This window comes from Drosophila erecta, unplaced genomic scaffold, assembly GCF_003286155.1.
Source record: "Drosophila erecta strain 14021-0224.00,06,07 unplaced genomic scaffold, DereRS2 tig00000000-arrow-pilon, whole genome shotgun sequence".
In the NCBI taxonomy this organism is placed as follows: Eukaryota; Metazoa; Arthropoda; class Insecta; order Diptera; family Drosophilidae; genus Drosophila; species Drosophila erecta.
This window is the reverse complement of record NW_020825194.1, coordinates 26,990,193-27,011,252: the sequence shown is the minus strand read 5'-3', so window position 1 is coordinate 27,011,252 and position 21,060 is coordinate 26,990,193. Positions and strand designations below refer to the sequence as shown.

Sequence of the window (21,060 nt, the reverse complement as noted above, 5' to 3'; positions counted from 1 at the left end):
TCCTTTGATAATTGTTGGGTGTTGTAATATAGAAACGATTAGAAATCAGATTATTCATCAAAGAAATGATAATTTATATTATTATTCTAATATTTTATTAGGTGGACTGATCTAAAGGGACAAATCGTGTTTATTTCAGTTTACGCAAACTTGCGAACAGCAAGTGTGTCTCCGCGAATAGTACAAAAACAAGATAGAATTCTATAGTCGAGTTCCCCGACTATCAGATACCCGTTACTAAGCTAGTGGAAGAACAAACGAGAAATTTCAAAACTTTCTGGAATATCGGTAGAAATTGGGAAAAAAATAATTAAATGAAAAAATTTAAACATTTCTGAATAGTGTGGGCGTATAAGTTTTGTGCGGCTTGTGGGAGTTAGAGTGGGCGTGGCAAAAAGTATTTTGGCAAATCTATAGAAATTTACAACATATATAAAAAAGTGAAAAATATCACATTTTTCAAAAGTGTGGGCGTGACAGTTTTGTGCGGTTTGTGGGCGTGGCAATATTTGGAAACAAACATGTGCTGCGTCTATGTCTCTACAAGCTGCATGCTTAATGTCAACATTATAGCTGAAACGTTTCCTTTTGCCTGTAACATAATTTTCAACGAATCTAGTATACCCTTTTACTCTACGAGTAACGGGTACCTAGGCTTTTAATTGGCGCCAAAACTTACAGAAAATACAAACATACTGATGTACAAACGTTTGTTATTGAAAATATTTAATTTTAAGAGGTGGGCAAACCAAAATAGTTTTTTGAGGGTGGGCAAACTATAAAAACTATTTTTAAAGGATGGGCAAACGATTTTGTTTGAAAATATTTAGTTTTGAGATATGGGCAAATGCTTAATTCTTTAATGGATTATATTTTCTAAACATTTTTTCGAAATTCTAAAGGGTGGGCAAACGTTGTTAAGTCAATTTTTTGATTTTCGAAAAATGTTAAAATTTCATCTTTAAAACGACGTGGGCAAAAAAAACTAATTGGTGGGCAAACGATTCCACCTTTTAAATTTCAAAAACTAGATTTTACCGAACCCAGCTTCTTTGAGCTCACATTGTCAAGAATTCAAGAATCGACATTAACCAAGATCCTCAAAAAATACAAACGAGCTGAATTCGTATAAGGAGTATTCTGAACTGTTTCCATCGGATACTCAGCTACTTAAGATCATAAGAAAATTAATTTTAGGGCGATGTGGATGGTCCCGCCTATATCAAAATAGTGTGCAGTGTGGAAAGTTATACCGAACAGCATTCGATAGATTTTATAGCTAAAAAGCCAACCGTCATCTGCATTTACACGTAATTTCGCCTTAATTAAAAGCCAAGTGGGGTTTTAATTAAATTTAAAGTGTTTCATTTAATGTAAAACGGATTTTTTACTCCTGCAGGTCAGTAATTTAAGTCGGGTATTAACTTAAATCCTTGATGGGTACAGCATCTGTAAAAATAATTTAGGCATGTTAATATAAGGCAATTGTCGGCCAGAAGAGGTTTAAACTAACAATGCGGATGCGGTGACCCATGGCATGACCGGGCAGGTTCCTGTTGAAACGGGCACGCACAGCGCCGGTGTTGCCGTGGATGCGGGTGACCTTGCCCCAAACAGCACGGACGCGGGTCTTGCGCTCTGGATGCTGTGGCACGCACTTCTTGGTCTCGGCCTTGTAGACATAGACACAACGCTTGCCAACGTAGAAGGATCCGTGCTCCTTGCGGCGGGCGCCCTCAATCTGTAACCGAAAAAGTATCGGTTAAATGTTGGTTAAACAAAAATCATTTTACATTGTTGTTGGACCGGCTGAGCTAATTTACAAAACTGGAATACAGTTTTCTTTTAAATATATACTTTGAAGAACTCTGTCAAGTCCTGACTAATCGCATGAAGTACAGACTTACCTTGAGGATGGCCTGGTTCTCGTGCTGGTTCCTCAGACCACGCTTGTAGCCGGTGAAGACGGCCTTGGCAAAGAGGCGTCCGTGGCGCTTGTACTTCCTGGCGGAAACTTTAGCCTCGGAGGCGGCGGGCTTCTCTGCCTTGGGAGCTTTGGCGGCCTTGGGAGCCTTCTGGGCCTTGGCGGCCTTGGGCGCAGCAGCGGACTTGGCTTGTGTATCGGCCATGGCTTAGCTGTACATGAGAAAAGATAATCATTAGAATCGAAGGCATTCATCATAGTTATTCGTACGTTGGGGTATTGGGGGTTCGATCACTTTTATGACGAAAAATACTTAAAACATTTCAGATGTTGAGGTGCACAGCTCTGTTTGGACAACAGTATCAGACACTAAAAAAATCATTTTATAGCAAACAATAATACAAACAAATCAAACGGAGTCTAGTAATGCTTTATAAATTATAAACTTTAAGTGATGACAGGGAAGACGTGCTGGAAGTCTGTGACCCACTCACTAAAACACTATGATTTTCCACAAAATTTAAGTCTTGTTAAAAAATAAAGAAAAAGGGCAGACAACTGAACGCTGGGATATTGCAATCTTATAATGTGCGCAGTCTGAAGCGCTGAAATTTTGTGCGGCATCCAGCTGCCATCACGGTAGGATAGTCCATTCCTGGATTGTCCCAAAGGAACATTGAGATACAATCACAGATCAAGTCCGCCAGCCAATTTTTGTGCACGTGGGCTGGCGTTTGCAGGTTATTCCACGATTATTTGCTGTTTTCCCGATGTGCTGTTCGCCATATTAATGTTTGCGGAAACCCACCTTGTTGTTCGATGAATGAATTAACACCGCTAAAAATGAAAACAATATATTATTAAAAGGAAATAAACCCAGAAATTTATTTTACTTACTTCGCCGGAAACTGAAGCGAAAAGAAGGAAATAGTGTGGCTGTCGCTAGACGCCACAAAAACGCCTTATGTAAAAAGTAACAGCGTGCCGTTACCCAAAACTGTGCTGTTAGGGTCAATATAGAAGTATCAGTTTAAATGAAAATAAAAATAATAAAAAAAAAAAAAAAATTTAAATAAAAATAAGATAAAACTAATATATTAAAAAAGATACTAAGATATTAAACAAAGTTTAATATTTTAAACTCAAGATATCCATACTCGTGGGTTAAATCTTGCCGAATAAATCCTGTACGCTTATTGGCAAAAACTATAAAAATATATAATTTAAGTTCAAAAAGATTTTTCAGATTTTTTTATGCATTTAGATTTTAATGCATTACATTTTTACAAAAAAAAAAAAAGGATAATGCATTATCTTTTAGTACTTTGCTTATCCTTTATGTGTGCACAACTAGGAAATGATTCAGGAAATAATAATAAAATTATCCCTTAAAATAGTATATTTACCCCGCTGAATAGAAAACGTAACATACTTCATTCGTTGAATGAAAAGTATTTATAATAATAAAGTAATAAAGAAGTATAATAAAAGTATTTAGTAGTATGTATATACTTATACTCTCTTGTTTTATATTTTGATTGCATTATTAAATATTTTCAAATTTAAATTACCATTCTGAAAGATTTGCCCCTAAACTGTTATCGACAATCGAATGTGGTTATCGGCGACTCGACGCAATCGCGTAGTGTTTTTTTTCAGTGCCGAAAACAACATCAAAATTTTCATAACAATGTTGAGATTTTAGAGACAGCTACAAAATTGAGAAGCACATGTGCCCTGCTAGAGCGAACCGAACCTGAGAACCGATCGCCAGAAGAAGCCGCAGATTGTTGCATAAACCTTGCAGCTACCACGCCGAAATCGAAGAGGTGCTCCCCGGGATTCCGAGCGAACTTTGGATGCGCCGTGATGAGCTTGCTGGTGCAAGTGTTCAAGTGGGACCAGCGATGTCGCCTGCACCACCGGGTGGACATCCTTTTGCGGCGTGGCGTCAAGAAGCAGGCGGTGTATCCGACCAAGTGAGTGGGGTCCTGAATCTTCCTGAAAATTGCATAACACGTTATTTGTACAGACTTGCTGAGGTGGGTCGTCTAGTGGAGGCCCGCGACGAGCGCTACGAGACGGGCCAACTGTTCCTGCACCGCATCTTTGGTTACCGCGGCGTTATACTCTTCCCCTGGACAGCCCGCGTTTACGACCGGGATCTGCACAATCCCGGCAAGATCAGCGCGGCCACAACTGCGAGCGCCAATACGACGCAGCAGCACCGCACCAAAGAGGCTTCGCTTCGTGTGAAGGCCAACACCTCCGCTCCCCCGACGGCTGCTACCGCTCAGAACGGCGATGCCCCCACCTCGGCCGCCTTCCAGACGAACGCCGCTGAAGGCACCACCAGTGTGGGTACTGCGTCCCAAGTGGATCCCAAGGAGGTCAAAGGCAAGGTGCAAACCTTTTATCAGGTTCTCATAGACACCCGCGACTGTCCGTACATTGTAAGATATGCCGAACCCTGCTTCCTTCGGTTACTAATTAGGCAATTTGTGTATTGCAGCGCGCCCAGACCGAGGCGGTCACTTTTCTGGGCAACCAGGACTCCAATCGCAGCTTGTACGCCATCCCCGGGCTGGACTACGTGGCCCACGTGGACATCATGCCTTATAGCTCCAGCGAGAAGAGTCCGCTGCAGCACGAGTTGTTCGACAAGTTCCTTACGCACGCTCCGGAGGCGGACCCGCCATTCGTGGGCCAGGACACGCTGAAGGCGTGGCAGGAGAAGAATCATCCCTGGCTGGACATGAGCGATGTGCACAAGGAGACCACGGAGAACGTCCGCATTACCGTGATCCCTTTTTACATGGGTTGCCGCGAGACACCTGCTAGTTCGGTCTACTGGGTGCGTTAATAAGAAACGCTTTTCTTTGAAAAACGTAATAAAATACCTTTACAGTGGCGCTACTGCATCCGGCTGGAGAACCTTGGTGAGCTGAGCGTGCAGCTGCGCGAGCGACACTGGCGCATATTCTCATTGTCCGGAACCTTGGAGACGGTGCGCGGAAGGGGCGTGGTGGGCCAGGAGCCCATTCTGAGCCCCCGGTTGCCCGCCTTCCAGTACAGCAGCCATGTGAGTCTGCAGGCGCCCAGCGGCCATATGTGGGGCACCTTCCGGCTAGAGCGCGAGGATGGCTACTCCTTCGATTGCAAGATTCCGCCCTTCTCACTGGAGAGCAAACCGGACGACCTGGGGCCGCCCACACCGGCCACGCCCAGTGCCCACGATAAGAAGCGCGACGATAGCGATTAAGAGACAGTTGTTGACCCGTAGTTAAATGATTTTAAAACGCAATCTTTTCTGACAATGCATGCGTACATGTGTTTAGTGCAAATTACAATAATCAACAAGGACGCAGAGCCCGTTTCATTTCTCAGCCAAGTCGCACGTTCTTGGGTTCTAGCTGAATTGAAAAGTCAAAGGGTCTTCGGTTGTCGCGGGTGTCAAAAATGCTCTGCAGAGCGTCGATCGCCGCAGTTTCTGTGGCTGTTTTTAGATCCTCGCCGAATCCCTTGCCCAGCAGCTGGCGATTGGCGTAGATGCCTACTTGGTAGGCGGCTAGAACAGTGTTCTTTCCGCAGTCTCCAAGCAGGCGGGGCTCCGCTTCGCCCAGTTTTCGCTCCTGGCAGATCTTTTCCAGCACCTGGATTGGTTCTTGGGGAGTCCACACCTCTAACAGGTCCTTTTGATTCAGCTGCGTACATATAAAATCGCGTACAAAAAGAAAAGCCTTCTCAATTCCACTGGAACTCGCCAGTGCTCCAATAACTGCGTGTAAAGATTTGGCCATACTTTCGGCCGAGGGCGGGTATTCCGTGGACTGAATCAGATCCTTTGTGCCCAGGTGAGAGGAGACGTGAGCAAGGGTCTCGGTGCTAAGAAGAAAACTGGCGATCGCCTGGAGTCCGTCATTAGGGACCTTCGGTAGCTGGTGCTGCAGGAAGGCCTCGACGTAGGCACGGGCAATGCGCTGGCCCTTCTCGACCAGGTCGCTATTGTGAGGTATCTGGAGGTCAGACTCCTCAATGCCTAGCTGCCGACGCCGATCCTCCTCCCGCTGAGCAAACGATTTCTCTGTAAAGGCACGCTGCAGCTCCGATAGATCAAAGGATTCTCCCAAACGCTTGCTGAAAGCAAAGAGCTCCGAGCGCTGGTTCCACTCGATAAACCCCGCACGCCGCTCTGGTTTCTGTGGTCCTAGTTTCTTTTGCCGATGGGCGAGTTCACGTAACGTTGGCGAAACCCATCGTTTGATGTGGCGCCTTGTTTGCACTGCCCAAAATCACGATTACTGACTGGGATTAAGTGAGTCCAGATTACTTACCAGAGGTGGAGCCCTCCAGGAGCTTGACACGAGCCAGGAGACCAACGGCACTGCGTAAAAATGACATCTTTGAAGCGATCTTAGAAATAATTAACGAATATGTTTTCGCGCATGGGAGCCAGTGTTGCAGGTCATGCGGGTTTTTGTGGCAGTGATGGCCAGCTAACTGCCCATATGTAACTGATTAATTTCAATGGATGGTAATCTACATTTTATTAAATCTTTCTACTAATAATTTTATCCACAACAATAGAGTTTGTATATACTTTGGAAAAATATTATATTATCAATATTCTAGTCCCCAAACCAATTTTTTAGTTTTCTGTATCAAGCCTCGTAAAACCAAAAAAAAAAACACTTTTAAATATAATACTATTTATTTTAACATTAATGTAAAATTTAACAAATTAATTGCAATGCAAAATGTTTTCGGTTTCTTGTCTAGGTTTTTGCAGCTAGGAGGCGGCAGCACTGAATTACGTTGGTGGCACCCGCGCGTTTTCGAATTTTTTAGTTTTCTGAATCAAGCCTCGTAGAACCAAAAAAAAAACACTTCAAAATAGAATACTTGTATATTTAAACATTAATGTAAAATTTAAGAAATTAATTGCAATGCAAAATGTTTTCGGTTTCTTCTCTAGGTGTTTGTAGCTAGGAGGCGGCAGCACTGAATTGCGTTGGTGGCACCCGCGCGTTTTCCAACACTTCCGCGATAGACGCCATGTATGTATATGCCTGTGTTTGTGTGTGCGGTAGGAAAATTTAAGTCGCCGAATATTAACAAGGAATCCCACCGAGAAACCGCGTATTGAGAGCCCAAGGAAGAAAACATACCCAACATGGCCCTACAGACGTACGGGGACAAACCAGTGGCTTTCCAGCTGGAGGAGGGCGGCGAGTACTACTACGTGGGCTCAGAAGTGGGCAACTACATGCGCCACTTCCGAGGTATTCTGTACAAGAAGTACCCGGGCATGACCCGCATCGTCCTGTCCAACGAGGAGCGGAAGCGGCTGGCAGAGTCTGGCCTCAGTTCCCACATCCTAGCCAGCTCTGTCTCGCTGCTCCGCGCTGTGGAGGTGGACGATATCATGGCCGGCAACGATGAAAAGTAAGTCGGGGGTGTCAGTCACAAAAGTCTTACCTAAATAATATCCAAAACATAATAACTATGTAGAACAGTTTCGATAAATACCATTAAACACTAAAACAGTCGTTAATTTCTTAATTTTAACGTACATTCTGAAAAGGTTTTGAATCTTTTAATCATCTTTGTTTAGCAAATATAGCTCTTTACATGCATATGTAACTACAATAAATGCATACCCTAAAAGACACCTCAGACTGAGTGAACTGGAGTAGCTTATTAGTGTCAATAGTAACAATTGAATCCTTCATCAAATATACATATGTATGATTGACAATGATTTTCAAATAAGCACAAACTGCTTTTCAGAAAGCCATATCCCTTTTGCCTGTCTTTATTGCCAATCAGCCAATTTGCTTATAGTTGCTATAACTAACCATGAATCTCCGTCCTAGGTATCGCGCTGTCTCCGTGAACACGTCCGATACGCCTGTGCCACGTGAGAGCAAGTCGAAGAAGCAGCCGCAGTATGTGCCAACGATGCCCAACTCCAGCCACCTGGACGCAGTGCCGCAGGCCACGCCCATCAACCGAAACCGAGTGCACACGAAGAAGGTTCGCACATTCCCGATGTGTTTCGACGACACGGATCCCACAGCCAGCCTGGAGAATGCGGCGCAGAAGGAATGCCTGGTGCCCATTCGACTAGACATGGAGTTGGAGGGTCAAAAGCTGCGCGACACTTTCACATGGAACAAGAACGAGAGCATGATTACTCCGGAGCAGTTCGCTGAGGTTTTGTGCGACGACTTGGACCTCAATCCCCTGCCCTTTGTGCCGGCTATTGCACAGGCCATTCGACAGCAGATCGAGGCCTTTCCCAACGATCCCCCTATCCTCGAGGAAAGCTGCGACCAGCGGGTGATTGTCAAGCTGAACATTCACGTGGGCAACACCTCGCTCGTCGACCAGGTGGAGTGGGACATGTCCGAGAAGAACAACAACCCAGAGGAGTTTGCCATAAAACTCTGTGCGGAACTGGGATTGGGAGGAGAGTTTGTCACAGCCATTGCCTACAGCATTAGGGGTCAGCTATCCTGGCACTGTCGAACATACGCCTTCAGTGAGGCCCCTCTCTCGACGATTGATGTGCCCTTCCGGAACCCCAGTGACGCTGACGCGTGGGCCCCATTTTTAGAGACGCTTACCGACGCCGAAATGGAGAAGAAAATCCGCGACCAGGACCGCAACACCCGCAGAATGCGTCGACTGGCCAATACAACAACTGGTTGGTGATCTTCCGCTGATCCAGCAACATGTCACTAAAGTAATCCTCCTATTAAGTACCATTATAAATCTTGAATAAATGTGTGTCTGCCGATTTTAAAAGGAATTGTCTTTTACGCTACTCCCAGAAAGATTTTTGTCTTTTAAGTCCGCCCAAAAAAGTTGTTCCCAACGATGTTACAAAATAACTTTCTGCTCTTTACTGCTTACACAAATCTCTAATCCTTATTCTACATTATCCAATACTAACTCTCTGCCGAATCGGGCTTGTCCTGGTCTTGATCGCCGTCGTAAAACTCGTTCTTGGCATCAACTATCTTGTCTTCATCGGCCACGGACATTCGCACGTCGGGATCACTCGCCTCTTCCCGGTTGTTGCGCAGCTCCTCCAAGTCCACATCTGGCGGGGTTTGCACCATTTGGACGCTAGGCGAGTGCTGGCACATCTTAAGGTTTTCATACACATGCTTTACGATAAGTTCCAGATACTGCTTTGAGTTTGCATTATCTTGGCGTGAGTTGATCTCAGGATGGAGCGTAAAGTCGGGGGCGAAGAAGTCGTAGTACTCGGTGGCGGGGAGATCATTTTCAATGTCTTGGTCCACAAGCAGTGATGTCTCATGTGTCCAGCAGCGGGCCACGTTCCGCAAGGTGTAGCCCCCGCCTCCGACCACCAATGTGGGTACGTTCAGTTCTTTCACAAACTTGACACACTCTCCATGTCCCTTGGTGCTCAGGGAGAAGCAACCTAGTCGATCTCCTGCTAGGGAATCCGCACCACATTGCAAAACGATAGCCGTGGGGCGGTAGAAGTCCATAATGGCCGATATGATTGGTTTGAACACCTGGAAATAGCTCTGGTCATCAATGCCCTCCTTTAGCGGCACATTCACGCTGTAGTATCGTCCCGATTCGGCGCCTATCTCGTACATGTCTCCCGTGCCGGGGAAAAAGTAGTTTCCATATTTATGGAACGAAGCCGTCATTACTCGGTCCGTAAGGTAGAAGGCCTCCTGCACCCCGTCGCCATGATGCACATCGATGTCGATGTAGAGCACCCGAGGATGGTACTTCAGCAGCTCCAGAATGCCGATAACGATGTCATTCACGTAGCAGAACCCGCTTGCCTCGAACTTCTTGGCGTGATGCAGTCCACCTGACCAGTTTATGCATATGTCGCTGTGGTTGTGGTTCAGCTTCTGGGCTCCCTCCAGCGAGGCACCCGTGTACATTGCACAGAAGTCGAAAAGGCCATCGAACACGGGACAGTCCTCGCCTACGCTGAAGTGCGCCAGGTACTTTGTGTAGGCCACCGCTGAAGGAGAGAAAATAGATAATAACTGTACATGCAAATTTGCGTTGCGTTCCAATTAGGCGTTCTACTTACAATTGCACTGGATGTTTTGTGGAGTCACTTGCTGTAGGTAGGCAATGTACTCGTCGCTGTGGAAGCGAAGCATGTCCTGCGCACTGGCTCTGCAAAGGATTGCGGTTTAGGATAGATTACAGGATACACCTCTCTGACAACCTACTTGTACGGCCTGTAAATCTTCATTTTCTTGTGCAGTCCGTAGTTCATCACCAGGCTGTGTGTGACCGCCAGGCGCTGCGGCTTCATTGGATGCCCGGCTCCATAGTGGAAGTTGCCCACGTCCGCGTTGTAGAAGTATGATACCCTCCGGTCCGTCATCGCATCAACCTTTTTAATGGGATCGGATCCTGTTGGGACGCCGTAATCCCCTAGTTGTAGTACAAATCCTCGCCAGGCAGCAAGTACGTCTTCGCATACAGGACTATCAGCAGAACGGCCACGATGAAAAGGAGTCGTCGGGTTGTGTCGTATTCGCCCAACAGCATGCCGCCTCCCTGGTCACTGGACCCACAGAAAATGCACTGGATATCTTTATTTAAGCGCGGGAAATCAATTTGCAAACTTATTGCTAATTGAAGACAGCTTAAAGCGGCGTGTGTCGATAATTTACTAAAAATACCCGTAGTTAGTGATGTGCACATGGGCAGGTAGAACGCACAGTCACGACACGAGAGCATCCCTATGCGTTGTAAACAAAATATCGACAACCACAACTAATTGAGTCTCCCAAATAATTTGTTTTGATAAGTTCATCACTTCATAATATATACTTGGGTTAATAATGCCTTTTGGCATTTGCATGTTAAACTTAAGTTTCATTTCCAAATCTTAAGCATTAAATGGAATGAATACAAGAACTAAAGCTTACCAGAAAAACCCGCCAGACGTGACGGAAAACCGCCTGGCCGGCAGCACTGTAAACGCCTGCCGCGCTTTTCTTATCGGAAACATTCATGGATAAGCTTCGTCCAGTTGGAGTGGAATGCAGTAATCAACAATAAAAGCCAGTGTGCAAGGAAATGAAGAAAGTGTGTCAACTGGCTGAAAACGGCGAACCAGGAAGAGCTCCTTTCGGCCTTAGCAACCGATAAATCCGGCAGCCGAGAGAAATCGAAGCAAATTACGAAACCGCCATTGATTTTGGTTCCAATCAAGATGTCACTTGTGCCCTGGCGCAAATAGTCCCCGAAAAACGTTGAGTCCGCGGAGGAAGCAGTACGCACACAAAATCTGCGATGTTGACTCTGTATTACGTGAGTGCCACCGTCCTGCAGTCCTGGCGCATTCAGAAGGCCTGCTCCAAGATCGCCGAGCACCTCGCGCAGCCCTCGAGCATCGCCTTCTACGCTCTCCAAGCGGGCAGCGATGACGGATTCGGTAAGTGACGTTGTCATTGGAGAGCGATGCAGCTTATGTATAAAGATGCCCCTCCTTTCTGCCCAGATCCCGCCCTGGCCAGCTCCGAGCTGTGCGGCAACCGGAACGCGGCCAAGGTCACGGACATCCTGTGGCTGCACGCCAACCAGCGGGGCTGCTGCCTGCGTCCGCTGCAAACGCTACACATCACGCCTTGGATCAGCTTCCCACCGGCACCCAGTCTGCTGCCCTTTTCCTATTCCCCCGACACTCTAACGCCGGTGTCCACGCCCACGGAGGCGGACGTCCCGCGCAAGCAACGGGTCTCGCTTTCTGCGCAAGGTGAGGAACGGATGCAGCTGCTCCTCGAGGCCCACATAGAGCCACTACAACCGCCCAGTTCCGAGGACAGAGCAGCAGTACGGGTAAGAACTTTATTTTGCGGGCTTGCGAATTTATGTTTTAAATGTATTAGCTGCCACAGAATACATACATATTTAAAAATTAATATTTGGATGTATCACTATTGACTCGTATACATTTAAGGGAGTTTTTTTAATGCACTTTTAACTAGTTTCAATAAGTATCTTAAGAATGCCGAAGAGGTTTTCGTAATTAAAGTTAACCCACTTACTATCATTAAAACACTAGATAGGGTTCTTTACTTTTCAACTTAAGGGCTAAAATTTGCTAAAACGCCGCAATATGAACGGAGGTGCGTGCGGTGATCTTATTAAGATATACATGTACATGGTTGAATCGATAGAGCGCTGGCGCAATGCATACATACATATGTAGGTTTGCTAACCAAGGTTATCCTTTCGTGTGTCCTCTCTTCTTCTTGCATGTCGGGGGCCAATGAATCAGCTGGAAGATTACGGTAAGCTAATTGCATGGAAAATAGACTCCCACCTGGCGGTGCTCATCGAGACAGACGTCGAGCACTTCACGCAGCTTTTGATAACGACTTTCTTGCGAAATAACTTATGCATTAACGATCAGCTGCCACTTTTGCGGATTGAGTGTAAGCTGCGCCTGAAATCGTTTTAAGGATTTGACTTCACTTGGAATCCCACTGACTTATTGTTTCTCCATCCTAGCGGTGCAACGGGAAGGAGATCCACAGCCCTTTGAGTTGCTGGCCAAGCATCTGAAGCGGCAATCTCGGATAAGCGTCGGTCTGGACAAAGATGGATGGAAGAAGCACTTGGAGGACTTGCGAGCTGTAGGGGTGCTGGCGCACCAGGCCACCGAATTCGAGTACCAAAGGAATCGCTCTGAGGGAAGAACGAAATCGGATCCCATCACGCATGATCATCGCCCGACTTCAGAGCTCGTGGCCAAGGCGGTGGCTGTGGTGGAGCCCACCAACAAGGCATATCTGTCTCCGGCAAGGATAACAGAAGCTTCCCTTAAAGCTGAGGCCAAGGGACCGCCTACAAAATCTCCTCCTACTAAAAGCGATGCCAAACCCACTCCTGCCAAGACCGAGGACAAGCGAATCAGAAGCAAAGAGGACTCCAAGCTAACGCCAACCAAGAATGAGTCGAAGCCAAGCGATCTAGAGAAGCTAGCGGGAGTGCAGGCAGTGCAGCAGCAAGAAATAGACGGAGTGCAGGCTACTTCCTCAACTAAGCCACCAATGCTAAGTAAACTTGATGCGCCTGCTAAGACATCAGATCAGCCAATAAAGCCCAGGAAATCCTTTGAGGCGGTAAAGCCTTTAAATTCTCCTCCGTCAGATGCTCCCTCGCGTCCTGTGCTGCAACGCAACAAGGATAGCCTGCAGGATGCCAAACCCCTGAACGTGTTGGTTTACTCGGACAGTGCCAGTGCCCGGGAATCCACATTGGCCACTCTGCAGCAGCTACTAGAACGCAATGTCTACACCATCTATCCTCTGATGCCTCAGCAAGCGGCTCAAAAATACTGGACGGAACAGACTGCATTGCTGGTCGTATGCGGATCGGTGGCACCCGGAATCGGACAGATATTGGTGGACTACTTTCTGCAGGGCGGCAAGGTGTTAAGCCTGTGCTCGGATATACTGCACTTTGTACTCCCCAACTATCGCACAGCGGAGGTAGGACCCTATTCTGCTCCTTACCCTTAAATGCGCAGTCTAAAGGTTGTGTTTTATATAATTTTTCGCAGGTTCGAGAGCACGAATTGGTTCAGTTCTCCTATGACAAATGGCAGCGGGTCAAGATGATGCACCACATATTTTGCTACCAGCCGTCGCCGGTGAAGAAACACTTCTCGACGGACAGCGAGGAGTCAACCAAGTCGCACTCCCGCAAACCGTAAGTAGCTATTGCTGCTTCCATCCACACTGGGAAGCAGCGGATGGCAGTGTCCAAGACTTATTGCTAACCTTGCCGATCTATTAAATAGTGCAAAACCCCATAACTGAGTATCAGTGTACTTTAATCCCAAATTTTGCATGTTTTATACAACCGAAAGCCCTAATCAAGTAGCTTATTGCACATGCGGCGGATAAATTTCGGTGAAGCGGCTTTCGAAATGATTACACGCTACTTTCTATAACCCTTGCAGAAGGTTTTACATTCCAGTCAGAAGTTGGCAGTACCATAAAAAGTATATATATTCTTGATCAATTTTTGTCCGGTTCTACGCAAAGTAGCCTCTTAGTTAAAAAGATGTCTGCATGAAACTTTCCCAAAAGACTTCTTTCTATCGCAGGTAGTTCTTTTTAAGGTGGAAAGGGACGGAAATAATTTAAAAGCATCATGCAATTACAATATATCATTTCACTTTTAGCTTGATTAAAATATTATGAAACTGCAATGGGCTTCCGATATACATTAGTTGTTTTTCTACACATATATTATTACTGCAAGGGTATGTGAGTTTCGGCTTGCCGAAGCTAGCTTCCCTTCTTATTTTGGTTATACTCTTAATATTACCTTTTCTGAATGGGGCTTGTTAACCAAATCAAAGCAAGACAGCAAATTAGTGTGATCCAACATTTTCTAATTAATCGTTTTATACTAAACCGTTTTTAACTAATTCCAATTCTCATTTTATTTCTCAAATGTTTCATGCTAAAATTGCTCTCGTTTACTCTAAATATGGCTTCATTTCTATTTGATTCGGTGTGCACTGTAATCCATTCAAAACCCGTTTTTTATCCGCATAACTAACTGTTTTCTTTAATTTCATGTAAAATGATATTTTACGTAAATTACTTGTTGTAAACATCATCCTTTTCAAACCTTTACATCTCCTACTACGTTTACTTTGCGATCTGCGAGCTCGATTCCTTTCTCGCCCTTCTGTATCCATAAATTACTGCGTGTGCTTCTATGTGTGTGTGCTATCACTATTATAATCCTACCTACCATTAACCAAAATAAAAACAAACCAAAAACAAACAAAATCGTAAAAACACAAAATCAAACCACGAAACGCTGCTCAGAGCTCTAGTATGTCCAAGGTCCATGGAACTGAAGGATCTGGCCGGTCACAGCCACCATTTGGATGTCCAGGTGCTGGGAACCGAGGAAACCTGGAATACGCCTAGCTTGATGTTGGCCAAAAGCCTGCAGAGCGGAGGAAAGGCCGTCTTCTCCCAAGTAAGTGCTTGCTCTTAAATATGTAATTTAATTAAAACACGCCGCTCCTTTGAAATAAACAGGTTCATTTGGAAATGAATCCCAGCGAATTCGAATCTGATGAGACTAAGTACTCCATTCTGAAGCAAAGCGAGCGAACTCGCCTCGAGATATTTGCGGATCTCTTGGGAAAGTATTTGGATGTGCAGGTCCGCCGTGGAGAGGGCGTCGACCAGCCGCAGCCTGGAGTGGTCTACAAGCACGCATATTTTCTCGGTCGGCACGAGGTCAGTTCGTCTTTTTACTTGTTTTGGTGTCAGAATCAAACATCTTTTCGTTTATTATTCAGGCCAAGTTTGAGCTTCTGGAAAAGCTGCGTCTGCGCTGCAGCGGATCCGACAACGTAATAGCCACGCCAAACCTGACGATGAAATTCTGTGGCAAGGACGATAAGCCTCCAGTGGCCAACAACAATGTCCTGCCCATACTTATACATTCCTGTCCGGAGGACTTCTCCACCGTGGATTACTTTGATGTGCGCTCATTCTAGTCAATTGAAGAATTCAATCTATTAAAAATCCTACTATTTTAAAGAATCTTAAAACGGAACAAATCGGACGACTGGTTATCTATGCACCGGTAGTAAGCAGCTCCATGCATCTCATAAACAACCTGGAGCTCATCAACGGCCTGGCTGTGCTTCCCGTGCAACAGACCTCTGGAGTGGGTCGTGGAAATAATCAAGTAAATATTTTAGATGTCTTCAGATTTCAGTTCTTGTTGAAATCATCCTCTTGCGCTTTTCAGTGGCTTAGTCCCCCGGGCTGTGCCATGTTCTCGCTTCAGCTGCACCTGTCCATGGACTCCGCTTTAGGCTCTCGGTTGCCTTTGTTGCAGCACCTAATTGGAACGGCGATTGTCAATTCCCTCCGGGGTCATGAACAGTACGGGGTGAGTTTAGATTGTAAACTTGTACCATTTGGTAAGGCATTAATGAGCCTATGTTTCGATTATGAGCATGTGGATAATCAAGTCCAAGGAGACAAGCTTCAGATCTTGAAAAGTTCCAACAAAGTGCACACAGCGATAGTTTTTAAGTTTGATAAGTTTATTTGACATTTTCTTGATTTGCATTTAAAGTCCATTTACTATATACACTTGATCATACGTAATTCACAATATATATTTAGTTAAACTCTAGTTCGTCATATACATTATGTATATGTACATGTACATATATAGAGTTTCACTTACACCTAATTAACAATTTACAAATTGCTCACCTGATTAACGTTTACATTTATATTTGCCACAGTGCTTGGTTGTTTTTTCAGTTTGCCTATGCTCTTAAACATTTAAGCGTTTTGTCTTTTTCGATTTAACATTTGATTTGCCTTAGTTTTGTTTGCTAACAACTGCAACTGAAGTGCTCCTGATACATGCGTACATATGTAGTTCTAAAATCAATTGCTATAATTTGGTAGTTACGTTTAGGTATTTACAATCTTCGCTCGATAGAACTTCGCTCAGGAGTTGGTAACAAAGTGAGCTAGCTTAGTTGGTAGGTCGAAATTGTACTAGACAGTGACAGTGACTGTGACCAGGAAGCAGCTCCTTCAGAACACAGACTCGGCGGATCGGGAGAGGTTGACAGGGTGGGAGGGACTGCGCGCCAGACGCTTCTTGGGAAGATGCTCCAGCAATGATAGCAGACGTGCGAACTGCGGTCGGTGCTCCTTCTCGTACGTCCAGCACAGCATCAGCAAGTCTTTGACATCCCGTCCAGACTGCAGGTTGGCCAGCGACTGCTTCATCCCACGGCCAACCTGCCAGATAATCGATTCCGCCGGCTGATCCTTGAACGTGAACTCACCGCAGATTAGCTCGTACCAAACTGTTCCAAAAGAGTAGACATCCGAGTATGGGGTAAACTCCAGACACTCTCCACGCGGCTTTTCCGGCTGCAATGCTCGGATAAGCTCCGGCGCCAGGTAGCACAACCAGTTGTGGGGCACCCCTAGGCCCATATCACAGTAGAGCAGCTTGGTGGAGCTAAAGAGCCCAAAGTCCGTGATAATAACCTTGCCGTTCTCTATGAAAATGTTCTTGGTGCGCAGATCCTTGTGGATGATCTCTCTTGCGTGCAGGTAGCCCATACCCTGGGCGATCTGCTGGGCAATGAGGAGAGTTCGGTTCATGGCAAACTTCTCCCGACGCTGGTGAATATACGTATACAAAGTGTTGCCCTTGCACAGGGAAGTCACAATGGCCAAATATGGTGGGTTCATGCAGGCTCCCATGAACAGCACCAGATTCTCGTGTCGAGTGTTTTTGAAGTTGGCTACCTCGCTGCGAAAGGTCTCCAGCATGTGTTCGTCCTGGAGATAGTCCTCGTTGAGCAGTTTAACCGCCACATCTCCGTGCCACAAGGCTCGATGCACGGTGCCAAAGCGTCCCTGCCCTATCCGCTCGAGCAAAAGCAGATCATCATATGGGATGTCCCATTCTTTGAGTGAGATAGAGTTCTGACGCCATTGTCCCGAGTCTCCGTCTTCCGTTGAATCCACCCGAACGGGTGTTCGGTCCGAGTCCGTGCTGGCACTTCCAGACAAGGAGACTGTCTTGTCGCTGTCATTTGACTTGTGGGTGTCCGTGTACTCGCTGGTGAAAGGCGTCCTCTTATCCACTCCGGCTGTGCTTAATTTCCGCGGAAAGAAACTGCTGGTGCTGGTGGTGGTTGTGCTGTTAACCAGACTACCCGTCAGGGTGGCAGCAGTAGAAGCGTTTGAAGTTTGGCTACCGATAAGGGAGCTCATGTGCCCATTGGAGCTGCTCACCAGACTATCCAGTCCTCCATTGACTGTAACAGGGGCGGTGGGAAATTGGTCTGCCACTGGTGGCGATACACCACCGCTTCCGCCACTTCTCGTCACCGTCACGTTTGGAAAGTTGAATTGACTCGGCTGGTGCTTGCCAAGCGAAGGCGTAGGTAACAGATTGGCGCTAGAGCTGCTGCCAGCCTGATCCAGTTCGCGCTCCCTTTGCTGGAACAGCGCCGGACTGCTTGGCGTGGAACTAGTGCAGCTGGAACTCGGCGAACTGCTGTCGCCGTGCTGGTTATGCAACGGCTTTCCAAGGGTGCTCTTCTTCACCAAAGGTGATCCTTTCGCCGCGCCGTGCACATGCGGCAGACTGGCGTATCCACCCTGCTCTTTTATGTGCCGAAACTCGTCTACATATTCTCGTGGAAGTCCGCAAGAGGGCGGCACGTGTGAGGCGCATGATTTGTGGCAGATGTACTTGCAGTCGATGCACTTCATCCAGCGGTGAAAGACCTGCTTCTGGCATAGTGTGCAGGTGGCCATAAAGCCCAAGGCCTTGGTGAAGCGATGCTTGATTGCATGACCCATGCCCACGTGACCCACGCCCGGGGAACATGGCACCATAAGCACGTTTGAGGAACTTCCTCCGGAGCTGGCATTAGTATTTGCGTCCACGAAGATGTCCGAGCTGGTTGAGCTGTGGCTATCGGGGCTGGGATCAGTGGGCAAACGGTTGCGGGCTAATTGATCCCCGTCCACTTGCACATGGCTCTGGCTTAGCAAGGTCTGGTGCTTTCTTGTTGGTGGCGGGGTACCACGACTCCTCTGCGGTGTTCCGTTAAGGCTGCTGCTCAACCCACTGGAAGGTGTGAAGGGCGAGTTGGGTGGCGAGGGCGTGAGGGTTAAAGTCAGCTGGGAACCCTGTGTGCTGTTCAGCTCTTCCGTCGCTGAGGGCGATTGCCGGCCACTTTTGGAGCTAGTGCAGTTGGCCAAAGCGGAATTCTTTCCCTTGATACCATGCTGGCGATGATGGGTTCTTGGGGAGGCGGTTGAATTGTGACCCAGTCCAATATTTCCCACACTGCCGCGGTGAATGTGGATGGGCCTGTCCCAGGAGTCCCAGTGCCACTGCTCTGGATCGTTGTTGCTGGCCGCAGTACCGCTCTCCAGCGACTCCACGCACTTTCTTAAGTTCTGCATGGCCCTGGTCAGGCGTCGCAGTTCCTCCTCCTCTCGCTGACTGGGGCTGTCGGCCAGGAGCTGACGGATCTCCTCGTCGCTGAGGCGCAGGCTTTGCTCAAGAGTGGTCAGGCGAGCGAGGCAGGCGGTAAGAGTCTCTTGGCTCAGGCCCACTACGCGGAGCCATTGCCTCAGTTCGTTGCCCGTTGCGTGGGGCACAAGCCCATTGGCCGGGATGCGCTCGTTTAGACGCATCTTCGCCAGCAGCAGCTCGGAGAAGTAACGCACCAGCTTAGACTCCAGGCAACGAATCTCCTGCTGTGTCAGCGTGGAGCTGATCGCGCACTGCGTTCGCAGGCCCTCCAGATGGTTGGCCGAGAGATCAATCATGTCCTGAATGATAACCAGATTGCTGTCCACAGACAGCGAACCGGAGATGGGATCGTTGGCGTTGGTGGAGCCGGTGTCTGGACCTGATGCGGGGGCGTTGTTGTTGCTGCTCATCCTGCTCATTCGCGGCAGAGTGGAGCCCGATTGATTTTTTCAGACGTCCTCTCGGGGACTCGACGATTCGATGGGACCGGCTGGGACTACGCCCCGCATTGTGGCCCTCGTCAAGCGACCTTGACGTTCGCTGCTCCGGCTTTCGCACACTTAGGCCCGCAACTCGAGACGGCTCAGGGAATGCGAAAAGACGAAAAATTTTACAATTTCCTCGACTGTTGTTGAAATTTCTCTACACCCAAGTAGCGCATCGAGAGAAGTGTGACCGTACCCTGGAGGACTTCTTAGCTCGGCGCATTGAAATGTACTAAAAACACTTCCGAAAAAGTACGTTAGGGGCACTCCACAGTAATAAAGAAATATAATATATATATATTTCATAAAATATAAATATTGTAATATTTTAATTATAAAATGTTTTCGTGTGTATATATTTATATATGTATGTACGATTTGTAAAATGTTCGAATTAGCCACATATTAATATTTATATTTTATTAGTCGAAGTAAGAAATTAGCCAAATAATATTTGTATTTTAAAGGTAGAAATATTTCATTAAACAATTTTACATTTGATTTTCCTATTTATATTTTATGATATTACTAAGAACCTCGTCGTCGTTTTCTTAATATATTGAAATTACCTTCAGGTGCTGGATATTTCTATAAAGTGGCCGAATGACATATATGCAAATGGAAATCAGAAAATTGGGGGTCTCGTCATTAATACCACACTTCAAGGTTCCCAGGCCATCGTCAATATCGGAAGTGGAATTAATTTGGACAATTCAAAACCAACAGTTTGCATCAATGACTTGATACGAGAATATAATGCCCGTGTCCCGAACAACAAGTTACCTATACTTAAGTATGAAATACTTATTGCCATGATATTCAATGAAATCGAAAGACTTTTGGCAGAAGTACAAAACGGAGACTTTGATAGTTTTTATGTCTTATACTATTCGCTCTGGTTACACAGGTAAATCAAACATATACAAAATATATTCAATTTACATATTAATATATATTTATTTACATTTTTATTCATGTTTAGCGGGCAATCCATTAAGATTTGCCTACAAAACGATCAGGAAAAAGAAGCCGAAATTGTGGGAATTGATGACTTTGGATTTTTGAAGGTGAAATTACCAACTGGAACCATAGAAATTGTACAGCCCGATGGAAACAGCTTTGACATGTTGAAGGGATTAATTATACCCAAGTACCAATAGTGAAATGAAAGCAGATGTGAAAACTCATATTATTCCCCGAATCATCTAGTTTAATTGACCCTTTATCAAATTGTACTTTTTATTTTAGGAAAATTTAGGGAAATGTATAACTACTTAAATACGTGTATCGTTATTAATATTTATATGGTGCTTCTCCTTAAGTGGTTTCACCAAATTTGCTATTGCTTGAATTGAGGAAAACTTTAAAAATATGGATTCCACTAAATTTAATACTGCCAAAGAGAATTATATGTTATTGGAAATCTCCAATTATTAATAATAATAGGCAATAATTCCCTATACCCCAGTGTTTTGAAGTTACTTCGTAAGATAACCGTGTTCGTTACCAATGTTATTGCCATCGATTCCTTTGCATATGGGTGTT

The 21,060-nt window shown here is 46.0% G+C and overlaps 8 protein-coding genes across 12 annotated transcripts; 3 read left to right on the top strand and 5 right to left on the bottom strand.

The window, feature by feature from the left end:
* Nucleotides 1-1,342: 1,342 nt before the first annotated feature.
* Nucleotides 1,343-2,896, bottom strand: LOC6552402 (60S ribosomal protein L35a). Its single transcript, XM_001978892.3, has 5 exons — nt 2,822-2,896; nt 2,733-2,761; nt 1,908-2,136; nt 1,514-1,741; nt 1,343-1,449 (listed from the first exon to the last, which is right to left on the bottom strand). Exons 3-5 carry the CDS (start codon nt 2,127-2,129, stop codon nt 1,426-1,428), a joined length of 474 nt encoding a protein of 157 aa, XP_001978928.1. The 5' UTR covers nt 2,130-2,136; nt 2,733-2,761; nt 2,822-2,896; the 3' UTR covers nt 1,343-1,425.
* Nucleotides 2,897-3,521: 625 nt separating this feature from the next.
* LOC6552403 (polymerase delta-interacting protein 2) lies at nt 3,522-5,287 on the top strand. 2 transcript variants are annotated; one of them, XM_001978893.3, is made up of 4 exons: nt 3,522-3,903; nt 3,957-4,377; nt 4,437-4,778; nt 4,833-5,287. In XM_001978893.3, the coding sequence occupies exons 1-4, from the start codon at nt 3,794-3,796 to the stop codon at nt 5,184-5,186; spliced, it is 1,227 nt and encodes a 408-aa protein (XP_001978929.1). In that variant the 5' UTR covers nt 3,522-3,793; the 3' UTR covers nt 5,187-5,287. The 2 variants fall into 2 exon arrangements, with proteins under 2 accessions (XP_001978929.1, XP_015009554.1); XM_015154068.2 differs by having other exon boundaries at nt 3,522-4,377.
* Nucleotides 5,210-6,433, bottom strand: LOC6552404 (39S ribosomal protein L44, mitochondrial). The gene is made up of 2 exons (XM_001978894.3): nt 6,259-6,433; nt 5,210-6,206 (listed from the first exon to the last, which is right to left on the bottom strand). The coding sequence occupies exons 1-2, from the start codon at nt 6,323-6,325 to the stop codon at nt 5,308-5,310; spliced, it is 966 nt and encodes a 321-aa protein (XP_001978930.1). The 5' UTR covers nt 6,326-6,433; the 3' UTR covers nt 5,210-5,307.
* A 508-nt stretch (nt 6,434-6,941) lies between these two features.
* On the top strand, nt 6,942-8,734 carry LOC6552201 (SWI/SNF-related matrix-associated actin-dependent regulator of chromatin subfamily B member 1). The gene is made up of 2 exons (XM_001978895.3): nt 6,942-7,369; nt 7,801-8,734. The coding sequence occupies exons 1-2, from the start codon at nt 7,098-7,100 to the stop codon at nt 8,639-8,641; spliced, it is 1,113 nt and encodes a 370-aa protein (XP_001978931.1). The 5' UTR covers nt 6,942-7,097; the 3' UTR covers nt 8,642-8,734.
* Nucleotides 8,735-8,809: 75 nt separating this feature from the next.
* On the bottom strand, nt 8,810-10,617 carry LOC6552202 (histone deacetylase 3). Its single transcript, XM_001978896.3, has 3 exons — nt 10,165-10,617; nt 10,020-10,108; nt 8,810-9,947 (listed from the first exon to the last, which is right to left on the bottom strand). Exons 1-3 carry the CDS (start codon nt 10,320-10,322, stop codon nt 8,878-8,880), a joined length of 1,317 nt encoding a protein of 438 aa, XP_001978932.1. The 5' UTR covers nt 10,323-10,617; the 3' UTR covers nt 8,810-8,877.
* Nucleotides 10,171-10,629, bottom strand: LOC113563711. The gene has a single exon (XM_026975757.1). It carries the CDS (start codon nt 10,487-10,489, stop codon nt 10,373-10,375), a length of 117 nt encoding a protein of 38 aa, XP_026831558.1. The 5' UTR covers nt 10,490-10,629; the 3' UTR covers nt 10,171-10,372.
* A 252-nt stretch (nt 10,630-10,881) lies between these two features.
* Nucleotides 10,882-20,796, top strand: LOC6552203 (biotin--protein ligase). Of its 4 annotated transcripts, none has more exons than XM_026976603.1 (12): nt 10,882-11,381; nt 11,448-11,785; nt 12,228-12,240; nt 12,461-13,443; nt 13,515-13,663; nt 14,818-14,956; nt 15,019-15,222; nt 15,285-15,470; nt 15,530-15,679; nt 15,743-15,886; nt 20,091-20,422; nt 20,498-20,796. In XM_026976603.1, exons 1-12 carry the CDS (start codon nt 11,240-11,242, stop codon nt 20,673-20,675), a joined length of 2,958 nt encoding a protein of 985 aa, XP_026832404.1. In that variant the 5' UTR covers nt 10,882-11,239; the 3' UTR covers nt 20,676-20,796. The 4 variants fall into 4 exon arrangements, with proteins under 4 accessions (XP_026832404.1, XP_026832398.1, XP_001978933.1 ...); XM_026976597.1 differs by having other exon boundaries at nt 14,800-14,956; XM_001978897.3 differs by having other exon boundaries at nt 12,228-12,384.
* LOC6552204 (kinase suppressor of Ras 1) lies at nt 16,026-19,766 on the bottom strand. The gene has a single exon (XM_001978898.3). It carries the CDS (start codon nt 19,447-19,449, stop codon nt 16,552-16,554), a length of 2,898 nt encoding a protein of 965 aa, XP_001978934.2. The 5' UTR covers nt 19,450-19,766; the 3' UTR covers nt 16,026-16,551.
* Nucleotides 20,797-21,060: the final 264 nt, after the last annotated feature.

Bases quoted from the DNA above. Each gene is read 5' to 3' on its own strand.
- LOC6552202 (XM_001978896.3), bottom strand. From the start codon at position 10,322: ATGACGGACCGGAGGGTATCATACTTCTACAACGCGGACGTGGGCAAC. The intron at 10,109-10,164 runs GTAGGTTGTCAG...AATCCTTTGCAG, and splicing joins AAGATTTACAGGCCGTACAA to AGCCAGTGCGCAGGACATGC. The intron at 9,948-10,019 runs GTAAGTAGAACG...TCTCTCCTTCAG, and splicing joins ACAAAACATCCAGTGCAATT to CGGTGGCCTACACAAAGTAC.
- LOC6552404 (XM_001978894.3), bottom strand. From the start codon at position 6,325: ATGTCATTTTTACGCAGTGCCGTTGGTCTCCTGGCTCGTGTCAAGCTC. The intron at 6,207-6,258 runs GTAAGTAATCTG...GATTTTGGGCAG, and splicing joins CCTGGAGGGCTCCACCTCTG to TGCAAACAAGGCGCCACATC.
- LOC6552402 (XM_001978892.3), bottom strand. From the start codon at position 2,129: ATGGCCGATACACAAGCCAAGTCCGCTGCTGCGCCCAAGGCCGCCAAG. The intron at 1,742-1,907 runs GTAAGTCTGTAC...TTTCGGTTACAG, and splicing joins AGAACCAGGCCATCCTCAAG to ATTGAGGGCGCCCGCCGCAA. The intron at 1,450-1,513 runs GTTAGTTTAAAC...TTATTTTTACAG, and splicing joins TGGGTCACCGCATCCGCATT to ATGCTGTACCCATCAAGGAT.
- LOC6552403 (XM_015154068.2), top strand. From the start codon at position 3,784: ATGCGCCGTGATGAGCTTGCTGGTGCAAGTGTTCAAGTGGGACCAGCG. The intron at 4,378-4,436 runs GTAAGATATGCC...TGTGTATTGCAG, and splicing joins CCCGCGACTGTCCGTACATT to CGCGCCCAGACCGAGGCGGT. The intron at 4,779-4,832 runs GTGCGTTAATAA...ATACCTTTACAG, and splicing joins CTGCTAGTTCGGTCTACTGG to TGGCGCTACTGCATCCGGCT.
- LOC6552204 (XM_001978898.3), bottom strand. From the start codon at position 19,449: ATGAGCAGGATGAGCAGCAACAACAACGCCCCCGCATCAGGTCCAGAC.
- LOC6552201 (XM_001978895.3), top strand. From the start codon at position 7,098: ATGGCCCTACAGACGTACGGGGACAAACCAGTGGCTTTCCAGCTGGAG. The intron at 7,370-7,800 runs GTAAGTCGGGGG...TCTCCGTCCTAG, and splicing joins ATGGCCGGCAACGATGAAAA to GTATCGCGCTGTCTCCGTGA.
- LOC113563711 (XM_026975757.1), bottom strand. From the start codon at position 10,489: ATGCTGTTGGGCGAATACGACACAACCCGACGACTCCTTTTCATCGTG.
- LOC6552203 (XM_026976593.1), top strand. From the start codon at position 11,240: ATGTTGACTCTGTATTACGTGAGTGCCACCGTCCTGCAGTCCTGGCGC. The intron at 11,382-11,447 runs GTAAGTGACGTT...CTTTCTGCCCAG, and splicing joins GGGCAGCGATGACGGATTCG to ATCCCGCCCTGGCCAGCTCC. The intron at 15,471-15,529 runs GTGCGCTCATTC...ACTATTTTAAAG, and splicing joins CCACCGTGGATTACTTTGAT to AATCTTAAAACGGAACAAAT.